Here is a 12681-nt window from a genome sequence, read left to right as displayed (position 1 = left end):
AAGGACGCAAATAAAATCTGTCGTCAAGCACTGGATTGGAATCCACAAGGTGTTCGCAAGGTTGGTCGTCTAAATATATCTTGGAGGAGAACTACACACAAAGAAGTTGCAACGTCAGGAAACTTGGAACGAAATCAAGCTTCTTGTAAAAAATAAAATCAGATGGAGGTGTTTTACTGAGGCCCTATGATCCAATGGGTGAAACAAGAACCGATGATGATGATGGAATTTTTGTGTCTCGTATTTCCGAAAATCGATTTACAAAAGCGCACTCGCAAGCGTCGGGTATCGGTATGAATATCGTGCACTCAAACAACGAATATTACCGAGTTTGTGTTGTTGCTTTACATGTAATTCCTATCCTACCACACGCTCTTTTGTCATTAGATAGAAGGAGAATGCATAAGAGAGATTCTTCGCTTCGAGAAATAAATTGTGCATAACAAACTTTTTTTCATTTTAAGGAACATTTGACTCATTTAAGGACTTCCATTTTTTTAATTCCTGTTTATAAGATCTTTTCAGCATCACATCATCATTTTTTAAGCACACAAATACGAGTACTCGTAAATGGGTTTGGTTTTGTGTCTCACAGCTGTACTAAGTTTGCAAAATTAGGGGGCTTTTCGTTGTTAATGATTTGTTACCGACTTATGAGTTCTTACATTATGATTTTTATATATCTAACAGGTCCCAACTCAACTTGTAGTGTTAGTGAAGCAAAGAGTTCAACTTCCTAAAAGAGTAAGAATAAAAATAAAATACAAAAAAGTTCTAAGAAAAATATTGTATTATAGTTAAAGATTTTAATCCTGATATATTTTCGAACAGGTATGCCATCATACTTAATATTTATTTAAAATTTTATTATTTACTTAACTCAATATCTAAAAGACAATCATGAAATGGAAATCAATTGAAAGGCGTATACTTACACATACAACGATTTATGGACCATAAAACGACCAAAAGTGGCAAATATTCGAAATGTTATCGGAATCGCTTAAAACTTATTACTTTTGAATTCGGTGAGCACGAATCTGAAGTTAGATTCTAAAAAGTTCAAAATACCTGCTCCGAAATGCGAACATTATCTTGAAACCAAAAATCGGATTGGCGGATTGATAGCCTTGGATTTTTCGGTCGCAGATCACGAATCTGAAAATGGATTCTAAAAATTCAAAATGTCGAATTCGAAACACCTGAAGTTAGCCTACTTAAATTGTAGTTTCCGAAGCTCACCACGAGGAGGTTACAGTACGCACATAGACCTCGCTTTCTTTAATATTTTTCTATTTCATTATACCAAAGGATAGATAGATAGATAGGTGTCCTTAGAGACAGTCAGGCTGCACTGAAAGCTCTGGAGAACGCAAAGCAAACCTTAAAGATTGTTCAAAAATGTAAGAAGAAGCTTAATTATATTGCAAGACGGCATAAGCTTGTATTTATATGGGTTCCTATATGGGTTCACTTCGGAATTCAAGGGAATGAAATTTCTTATGAATTGGTCTACTGTATCAGCGGTAACCCTACTGGGACCAGAGCCAATAATCAGGATCAGTTCTGCAGGAATCATGAATTGAATTAGCGATTATGTTTGCAATTTACATAAAGAGCCATGGTCCGGTCTGGAACGCTGCAGAACTGTTAAGTGTTTTGTGGCAAGCCAGAAGAGAAAACTGAAGAGCTTTCTTCTAAAACTTGATAGTAAAGATGTTCGGTGATGGTCGGTGTTATTACAGGAAACAACCCATGGGGTCAGCATATGACCACCATTGAAATCATAGAGCACCCTATTTATCTGTCTTGCTTGCAGGAGGCGTATAGCACTGAGCATTTCCTCTGTGAGTGTCCTGCCTTTGCTAGAGCAATGCTATGATTTTTGGGGTTCCGATGCTATGAGACTAAGTAATATTCGTTCTCCCAAACTGGAAGATATTTTCAGATTTATCAAAGAATCTGGAAAATTCTCACAGCGCTCGCTATCTCTGCCTCACTCTCTATTCTATCCTATCTTTTTCCTGTTGTTACTTCTCTCCTTTCCTCCTTGCCTATCTACTCTTTTACTTTTCAGAGCTTTGAATACAATGGGCTTTTTAGCCTGAGGCTTTTATGAGTAATCATTCTCTCGATGCTTCTTGGCTCGCTCAATTTACTAAGGTGGCTGAGGTGATTTCTTACAGAACAAATTCATTTGAAATTTCAGTTTTAAAACGGAAGGTTGAATTAAAGTGTAGATAAATCTTACGTGATATTTTATACTTCCTCAGTCTGGCTTTAAATGCATTCTCTACATTGGAAACATCAATGTTATTGTTTTTTTTTAATATGATTTATGATTAGACTTTAATTATTCAATCTGCTGGCATTAGGTGGGGGCAGGACGACGAACTACCGCTGACTAAGTTACGTTTGCGTTAACCGCTTCAAATTACTAATTTCATTTCAATTCATTAGGTGTGTGATATCTAAACCTGCTATATGCAGTTGTAGACAAAAATGGATAGCCAAATTGTCTGAATTTCAATCTGCTGAGAGCAGAACTGTTGAGGAAGAAAAACAATAAATACACATATTTATTATATTATAAACACATATATAAAGATAAAGTCAGCAAAAAGACTAAAAATTAGATATTTTCATTACATTCATTTCTGTTTAAAACAAGACAAGCTTAAAAAGAAAACATAACCGAGTTTTTAATCACAAGAATCACAAAAATTACATTCAGTTCATTTTCTAAAGCTAAGTTACTAATAAAAACCATACAAAGGTTTGAATTTTGTGCTCATTTGCGTTTAGCTAAGGCACATAGTGTCAATATTAAGAATTCCTGGGTTTCGGCACGTGATCATAAAGTTCTGCAGATAACATTTTCTTGAAATGAGATTCATTGCATCGAAATGTGCAGCAATCTTGGCTTTCGTCTTGCAAAAAAGAACGGATAATGCAGACCGAAGTTAAAACTTGATAACTGAGCTTACTACTTTTTTTGGGGGGAACATCTGCTACGATAGAAAAAATTCTCTCGGAGTCTGCATTACCATGAGGTAGAGCTAAAGCGAACTTTGCTAATTTAGCTAAAATAGGAAAAACTAAATTGTCATTGAGATTTTTAAGTTTACAGACTTCGCTCCAAAACTTTTCAATTCCCATCTTTAAAAGGTTAGATTTTTCGTCTTCAGAGAAATTGAACTCAAAAGTTCTCCACTCTTGTAGGAGAGTGTTGATATCCACACACACTATTTTACAAATGTTCTCAAATGTGAAATCATTTTTGTTTCCTTACCGCCATTGCAACTTCTGGATTTCAAAACTCAATTTCTTTGAATAGCTCAGTTTTGAGCGGTAATCTCCTTTGTATCTCTTCCAAAGCAGTAATATAAAACTGTAGACAATCTGTTGTAATTTTGTTTGCAGCCGTTTTCGGAACAGTTTTTAGGAGCTCGTTACATTCAAATCCGAGAAAACTTCCTCAAGCGGTGTGACGATCTAACAGCGCAAGTAATGTTAAGTTCACACTTTTTAATAAAATTTTGACCTACGTAAACCTAAAAATATTTTGATCGATTCTCGTTGGAGCACGTGTATTAAAGGTGCTTTCGACTGAAAAAGTGCGTTTAGAGTATTAAAGTAATTGAGTACATACTTGAGAAAAAATAAATAAATCTTATTGCACTGGTTGTTGAGCTCAAATAAAATCGCATCTGTTGATTTTAATTTGTCCTGCGTGACAGCTTGGTTGAAGAATGCCAATAACACATCCCAGTTTTGTAATACACTTTCAACCCATTTGTGATGAGAGAGCCACCTGGTTACACAAGTCCGAAGGATTTTCCCTTTCTTCTCGTTTAGCATTTCCTGCAGAGCTTCTAATTGCGCGCATCTTTTGGAACTTCCCGAAACGTACGAACTGATTTGCCGAAAAAGATCCTCAGGTCCTGGGTAGCGTTAAACAAGCCTTATTTGCAATAATTGCTGCAGAAGGACAGATGCACTTTCCAACTATAGCATTTGGTATGCCCCTAATTAATCTTGATGCAAAGGAGTAATGCTGTCCGATCATTACACTGGCACCATCGCTGCACATACCTTAAATGTAATAAAATATTTCATTAGAAATGTTTGCATCTGCTGAAAAAATGTACCTTAATTACCTATTATGTTGGTTAATGGAATTTCATGAGATAAAATGGATTCTTTAAAAATTCCGTACAGAGCTTCTGCAGTGCAATCAGTTCTTATTCGAATTAGATCCAGCAGCTTAACCACAACCCGCTCGCTTTCCTCGTCGAAAAATCTCAACAGGAGTCACAAATGCTTATTGAGTCCGATGTCTGTGCTCTCATCGATCATTTTGGAAAATTTGTTTACCTTTAGTTTTTGTACTAAATTGTCCTTTTCCTCTTTTCCCAATTCATTTTTTATTATGCTGGTGCACTTCTTTCTTTCGAGCTCAGAGTTTTTTATTATTTGAGAATCCGGTACGATTTCTTTTAAGAGTGGGATTAAATGGTCCACCACTTGCAACGCGACATTATGCTCAGCGAAGAACATACTAAGTCTTATTTCGTAATTTCTGGAAACATTTGGTTTACTCGGCTTGTTATTCAAAAAACTGTTTATTTTAGGTATCTCTTTTATTGCCTTCATATTTTTTTGGTGCATTTTGTTTCGGCGTGCTTCTGCAAATCAGACTTGCCGCAGTTCAAATCTTTGTCGCACGCAGCGCACTTGCATTTGAATGGATCGTTAGCCACAGCTTCCAACCAGCCACTAAAATTGTCGTCATCAAGCCACTTGTTATAGAACTTTTGTTTTCGATACTTACCTTGTTTTTCCTGGTGTTGCTCCGAAGATTCAGTCGAAGAGAGGAGCTCATTTCTGTAAAATATATGCATTTTAAATATAAAAAAAGCTAAAACTAAAATAATTGCAAACTTACTTGAAAAGTGAAAAGCACCAGAAAACATAAGACAACTAACAATTTTCCCGTTAGCGTTAACGAAAAAAAAAATGACAACGTTGCCGTATTAACGCTTTTAAAAGTATGCTGCCATAAGGAAAAAGGTCTGGCATGAAATCTTACTGCGGATTTTTATTTTAAATGAAGTTTTTTAATTTTTCCGCAATTTTTAAATTTTTTCTGTTCTTCTTGAAAATTCCCTACATTTACAAAATTTAAAAATATATCTCCTTCTTTTCCCTACACCCACATTTTTCGACAAAAATCCCTACATGTAGGGAGTTTTCCCTACATTTACCATCACTGAGTAAGTATGTTAGCCTTAGAAGTTGCCTCAAGAGTCTGCGTTCTACCCGTGGACAGAGGGATCTCGCTGCTTGGCACGTCTATGCACTAACACAGTGATCGCTGAGTTGAACCGAAGCTCCTCTTTCCAGGAGCAGACCACAGGCTTTAAGGGAACCAAATACCTCTAATTTCGAGGAAAACTGTCTCGAGGGTTCGCTGTTTAGCTAGCTCACGCACTCAGCAGTTTCTCGGAATCTGCCCGTTACCAGGAACCTCAATTAGCATAATATTGAATTATTCAGATGCAGTGGAGAGAAAAGTAAGTAATTTCCCCGACTAATTTCGATTTCATCAACAACGGTTGCACGTTCCTCATCGTCGCTTGGCTGTAGGAGTAAATGTTTGCCTGACAGTAATTACACAAGCATACAATTAATCATCTGCTTCCCTGATTGAAACTACCTTCGCTTGTGAAACGCTACAGTGTGAGCTTAATGGGGAGCTCTTCGCGGAATACACTTGCACCAAACCTTTCGTCCAGGTTGAGGTAGCCGTAAGAGTGTTTATCATGCCTTGTCTCCAATTGTTGCACCCTGCCCCCTCTTTCCTTGAGGCGAATGTGAATAGAATAAGTGCCGCTCGGCTTCAGATATGCAGTGATAATTGCTAATACGAAACAAAATACAAAAAAAAAAATATTTATTGTTCTCTGGAAAAAGAAATTTTATTTTATTACGCACCGGCATTTCCTTCATATAAAAAAATATTATCCATTCGTTATATGAGTAAATGAAATTGTCAAAAACTTATCGCTTCAAACTTGCACTTTATTATACTAAAATTTAATAGCTTATAAAACTGGATGGGGGAAAAAACAAGGATGGATTTTTTTTTTTGGTGGGTGAGGTGGGGTTCAAAATGCCTTCACACTCACAGCGACCGTCATTTACTGCGTTTGGTGGTGTGGCTACTAAAACAATCTCTCCTCCTTTTCTGGGGAGATTCCCTTCCCTGAACTACTTTCTGTATTACTTGGAGGAGAGCCCACAACGGCGTCCATAAGGAACCAATTCTATTCACCCGCATCTGGGTCCACTATATTTGTAGCCAACATCATGCTATAGGTTCGTCTTCTTATGTCTCTGCCTATGAAGCTTCGCTTTGTTCTCTCTCCATGCGGTATATGTGAATCTCCAGAAGTATCTATAGCCCGAGAGGAACTGAGTTAAAAAGTAATTTACTGCTCCGAAGTTCCTTTGGACCCATTTGCTTATTGATGGAATGAGTTTCGCCGTCCATCTGCCACTCGGCTCAGTGTCCCACCCGCTTAGCCACCGCAGCATGGTTTAGGATCTCCGTTCCGTGACCCTAGTGGTGACGTAATTCTTCTTGGAGTCCCACATATTCATTCGTTACCTAGCCATGAGTTCGACGGGTATCTCCCCGCTGAATACAAAGACTGCAGCGCCAGAGACAATGCGGTGGGCTGAGGCGACTCTGAGTGCACAGCTTCCAGTGCTTTGCGCTTGGCTTTGCAATTTAGCGCATCTTCCCACTTTTTGCTGCCGTACAGGAGAAATGAGTTTGTGGCCACCATAATACCTAAGTCTTATTTTACTCTTTGTTGGTCCACCGTTGTTTGATCTCTTAGAATTCCTTTGATCTTTGCTGCTTTGGTAGCCGCATGCCGTAACTGGGCCCAGATAGTAAGGCTGCAGGCAAATCGAATACCTAAGTATTTCACTACTTCTTGGGTCACTGGGAACGTATCGACTATTTGCATGCTGACCTCGAGTGACATGTGACCTCGTGTCATCAGGATAACTTCGGTCTTTCGCTTGGCAAGTTCCAGGTCATGGTTGCTAAGCCATATTTGCGAAAGGAGGATAGATTCATCACCATTAGCTAAGTTGAAAACATTGTCACGTTACAGGTCAGCCGATATCTGCCCGCTCTTTTCACACGTACTTATATTCACGCACACTCGTCCAATTAGTCTTTTGTTCAGATGGCAAGGAAGTAACGTGAACGAAGGTTGAGTTGATTTTTTTCGTATATCACTAGGTTAGGTTAGGTTATGGTGGTAGTCGGTCTGCACGACCAACTCACTTAGACCTTACAGGTCCGTTGTGATACCACTGTGTTACACGGGAACCTCATTTATCTTCCTTCGTGGAACCATTTCGTGGCTCTTATGAAGCGTAGTATTTATGCCAACCCCACGCCAGACAGTTCTGTAAGAGAATTAAAAAAGTATTTACCTAGACAACCTGCTCTGATTTTAGCTAGGGCTGGACAATTGCAAAGGAAGTGCTCAACTGTTTCTTCCTCATCTCTGCAACTTCTGCAATATTCATGGGAGAAAGCTCCTAGTCTCGAGGAATGCCTGCCAAATAGCCAGTGACCGGTTAAACAAGCCACGACCTTCGAGATATTGTCTCTTGAGAGACTAAGCAATTCCTTTGTTCTTTTCTTGTTTATTTGCGGCCATAGTAGCCTAGCTGTTAGACACGTATCTTCATTTCTCCATGACCTATTGGCCTCGTATATCACTAACACAATCTCAGTTTTTTTTGTAAACACATCTCCTGTTATGTCAGCTCATCAGCTGATTCTGTCAAATTCGCTCGTTCGGTTAACGGTCTGATATTGACCATACTCAAGGATGGTGGAAGACCAAGTTAATATACGCCTCCCGAATTCGAAGTGTCGTAAGATCCCATGAATAAATAATCAAAAGGAAGGGTAATTAATAGGACTATGAATAAGTTCGTGCGGGTTTTTTTCGAAATTTGAAACTTTATTGACGTAAAATGGTTACAAATTTAATATTCAAAATATTGTCCATCGCTTACTACTACTTTTTCCCATCTTTCTGGCAATTCACGGATTCCCTTTGTGAAAAATTCGGTCGGTTTTGCCGCAATCCACGAATCGATCCATTTTTTGACTTCATCGTAATTACGGAAGTGCTGGTCAGCCAGGCCATGTTGCATCGATCGGAAGAGATAGTAATCGGATGGCGCAAGGTCTGGACTATACGGCGGGTGGGGTAGGACATCCCATTTGAGCGTTTCTAAGTATGTTTTGACCACTTGTGCAACATGTGGCCGAGCATTGTCATGTTGCAAAATAACTTTGTCGTGTCTATCGGCGTATTGCGGCCGTTTTTCTCGCAGTGCTCGGCTCAAACGCATCAATTGTCGTCGGTAGACATCCCCCGTAATCGTTTCATTCGGTTTCAGTAGCTCATAATACACAACACCCAGCTGGTCCCACCAGATACACAGCATAACCTTCAGGCCATGAATATTCTGCGCCGACGTCGATGTTGAAGCATGGCCAGGGTATCCATACGTTGCCCGACGTTTTGGATTGTCGTAATGGACCCACTTTTCATCGCCAGTCACAATTCGATGCAAAAAACCCTTTCTTTTGTGCCGTTGAAGCAGTTGTTCGCATGCCATAAAACGGCGTTCAACGTCTCTTGGCTTCAATTCATACGGCACCCAATGGCCTACCTTTCGGATCATTCCCATGGCTTTTAAACGTTTGGAAATGGTTGATTGATCAACTCCCAAAGTTTTTGCAACCTCTTCTTGCGTTTGAGCCGGATCTTGATCGAGCAATTCCTCCAATTCGGTATCCATGAACTTTGGCGGCGCACCCTCGCGTTCTTCGTCTTCCAAGCCAAAATCACCACTTTTAAAGCGTGCAAACCACTTCTGGCACGTTCGCTCAGATAGAGCATGCTCACCATAAACTTCCACCAAGATACGATGACTTTCGGCTGCTTTTTTCTTCATATTAAAATAATGAAGAAGAATTCCCCGCAAAAACACATTATTTGGCACGAAATTCGACATTTTCAAGTGTGGTAAAAATATTGTTGTTTACGCTTCAAATAAAAAACTTATACTGACGTTTGTGCCTTACGACAGTAGCTCTCCAATGAATGTTTGGAAATGTGGATCGATGGAATAATAATCAAGTTACGCCATCTGTTGTAAAACCGCACGAACTTATTCACTTATTTGTGAAGAGGAAGAGTAGGCAAAAGCAATGAAAAGAACCAAACACAAGAAACTATACGCACACACATTCTTTCTTGCAACGGCGTCTTCCGCATAACAACTGCATTTGGAGGCTTTAAATTAATTTGTGGTTTCACAATTTAACACACAGCATTTCGTTTTCATTAGTTTGTTTAGTTTAAATCGCACATTTTTACCAAGCCAATCACTGAATTTTCTTAACCATGTAATTTCTCCTCCTTATGTTGGTTTTGTATTGGTAAAGGAACTGATGTCAGACTTGTGAAAATCGCGAAAAATAAAGTAACCGTTTTGGGAAGACGCCACCTATACATAGTACTCAATCCGTCTTGGGCCACAGCTGCAAATATTTTTTCTCCATGGCCTCCATGGCGGCCGCCGTAGCCGAATGGGTTGGTGCGTGATTACCATTCGGAATTCACAGAGAGGTCGTTGGTTCGAATCTCGGTGCAACACCAAAAACATTTGCTGATAGCGGTCGCCCCTCGGCAGGCAGGTGTCTATTTCTGCCATGAAAAAGCTTCTCATAAAAAATATCTGCCATTCGGAGTCGGCTTGAAACTGTAGGTCCCTCCATTTGTGCAATAACATCAAGACGAACGCCACAAATAGGAGGAGGAGCTCGGCCAAACACCCAAAAAGGGTGTACGCGCCAATTATATATACATATATACGAGAGCGGGTCAATAAGTCCGTGACTTTTTGTATTTCTGACCTCTTTACTGAAAAAGAAATACTACTCCTGTCAACAGGCATCTGTCAGTTGACTCCTGCCAAAATTTGAACGTGCTGCGTCAGTTAGTTTGTGTTTTACAGCTACCTTTATCACACTACCCAGTAATTTGAGGAGAAAATGGAAAAACCTGAATTCGTGTGCTTATTAAGCCGATTCACCCTTAGAAACCCACTGTTTCGACTGTTGTTGTATTTCTTTTTCAGTAAAGAGGTCAGGAATACAAAAAGTCACGGACTTATTGATCCGCCCTCGTATATAGTATATGGCCTGCCGCCTTTTGAATGAAAAAACAAAATAGTTCCAATGCGTGATAGCCCCCCAACTGGCCACATTTTAAAAATATAAGCCGAAAGCTGTTCAAAAAAAAATTAAATTAATTACTTACTTCGAAAAAAAGTTTCATCAACGAGTCGGATAGAATGACAGTAAATTTGTGCCTTTTAATTTTTGTTAATTTTTTTTTTTACTTTTCCAGGGAATTTAATTTAGTAAACTGAAAAAGTAGTGACTACCATTATTCATAGAAATTTTTGTGGCTGGATAGGAGTGATTTGGAATAGAAATAAGCTGTTTTTTCTTATTTTCTATTTTTGTCAGAAACGTATATAAAATCTGTAATTTTGAATGGTTTTAAAAAATTCGGGATCCACCGGTAATTTGCAATACTTGTTTGGCACCATAACTTCGGCAACGAGTATACAATGGAATTCAAGAAAACATACACAACATTAATAAATGAGATGACATGGCGGCGTAGCGCTATCGTAGCCGTAGGTATCGTAAAACTTTTACTACCAAAAATTTGCATTTTTAATGAGAGAGAAACAACATAAGCAGAGGGCGTTAAAAATTGCCTATTCTAAGTGAAAATATTAAAATGCAATCTTTATACTTCATCAAGCAGAAAAACAATAAATAAAACATATTCCTCATGAATATCGATGAGTTGTATTCTCAAATTGAAAGATTCAAAGAATGGACTGTGTGATGTTGTTGCTACTGCTGCGGGCAAAGAAGATTTTTGGTAACCGTTTCGGTTGAGGCCTCAAAAAATAACAAAAGACAATACCTCAGTTACAACAAAGTAAATGTTGATAGGCAGCAAATTAAAAGAAAAGGAAAAAAAAGCAAGTGAAATATAGCAGGTCCAAAAATGAGGGCATAAAATTAACTTCGGCTAACGATCGCTTATCTGTGGCACCTGCGTAAAAGCTTTCTGAATCTCCATAAAACATTCAATATGATAATTATGTGGCATCAAGAGCTGAGCATCGGCGATAAATTGAAAAGCGTTTTCAATTCTCATGTCAGATTTGCATAATAAAAACAATGTTAAATGCAGCAAATTAACGGCATCACTCACAGAAGATTAATTGCCGCTTACTCATAACCGCATACTTATGCATACATACACACACATATACTCGTATACAGTTGCTTAAACCATTGATCGAATTTCGGTGGTGCACTGAAATACTGCCTTGATCAGAGGCAATCATTTTTATGGAGGAAAATGGTTATTGAAGGCAGTAGTCTGGTCAAATACTCGTTTTTTATAGATATTTTTTAGGAATTTTTTTTTTCTAAGAAAATAAAATGCGATCGGTTTGATTTTATAGTAGGTATGTTGATATTGACATCAAATAGTATACAAAAACAATTTTTGTTTTTTTTTTTACATATTTTTTTGTAGTAGTGTGGCACCAAAGTAAGCGTCTTAAAAAAGATAGGTGGCTTGTCAACAGGATTTTGGCTCTTCAGGACATCTGAAACGAAAAAGTTAAACTGATTATTATTCTGTAGGCTTGTCATTCTGGCAGGTACCGCAATGGGAAATTTTTTTTGAAAAATAACAAAATGGCGGACTTTTGAAAAAAAAGGTTGGAAATCAGACTGTAGTGCAGGGTTGCCCATATTCGACGGATCCACGTGTTTTTTTTTTTTTTACATAAAAGAAAAACACAATTTTTTTGATGTTGACGATAATAATCATTTTATTTGGTTCAAGTAGATTTGTTGATATCTCTTTTTTAATTTTATATCTCTCAAATGGCCTGTGCTGTGTGTAGTGGAGCGCCGTCTTGTTGAAACTAGAACTGCCTCATACGCTTTCGACGAATAATTGGCATCACACAAGTGGTTATCATATCGCGATAACGCTCCTGATTGACGGTAACAGCTTGACCATGTTCATTTCCGAAGAAAAACGGCCCAATAATTGTTTTCGCACTAACGCCGCACCAAACACTGACTTTTTCGTCGTAAAGAGGTACCTCTTGAATTTCGTGAGGATTTTCAGTGGTGTAAATACGGCAATTTTGCTTGTTTACCGTCCCATTCAATAAGAAATGAGCCTCATCGGATATGATAATTTTGTTCTTCTTCTTTTGACTTCTTTTGTTGAATGTGAATTTCAACAATTTGGGAGCGCTCGCGTGGCGTGTACTGTTCCATGGTAAAAATCTGCTTGGACTGACGCTTGCAACGCGGTATGTCATTAAGCGATCTGACGTCTCTGTCAAAAGATACAGGGTTGCCAGATGGGTCCGTTGAATATGGGCAGGGTTGCCCATGGTATGGAAAGTTAGGGCTAAAAAGAAACGAAAGTAGCACCAGCCAGAACTACTGATGTG

General features: G+C 38.5%; 1 protein-coding gene across 2 annotated transcripts in view; it reads left to right on the top strand.

Annotated features, from left to right (window-relative positions):
- LOC128855465 (acetylcholinesterase) overlaps positions 1-12681 on the top strand; it is a 261188-nt gene that overhangs the window by 200128 nt on the left and 48379 nt on the right. The window contains exon 10 of one of the 2 annotated variants that reach the window (XM_054090393.1): positions 691-744. The exons of the other annotated variant lie outside the window; for it this stretch is intronic. Within the exon in view, the coding sequence (XP_053946368.1) occupies positions 691-740 (50 nt within the window). The 3' untranslated portion in view covers positions 741-744. The remainder of the gene's footprint in view (positions 1-690; positions 745-12681) is intronic. 2 annotated transcript variants of the gene reach the window in all.

This window comes from Anastrepha ludens, chromosome 2, assembly GCF_028408465.1.
Source record: "Anastrepha ludens isolate Willacy chromosome 2, idAnaLude1.1, whole genome shotgun sequence".
In the NCBI taxonomy this organism is placed as follows: domain Eukaryota; kingdom Metazoa; phylum Arthropoda; class Insecta; order Diptera; family Tephritidae; genus Anastrepha; species Anastrepha ludens.
The sequence above is the reverse complement of the archived record's forward strand: the minus strand, read 5'-3'. Positions and strand labels throughout refer to the sequence as shown.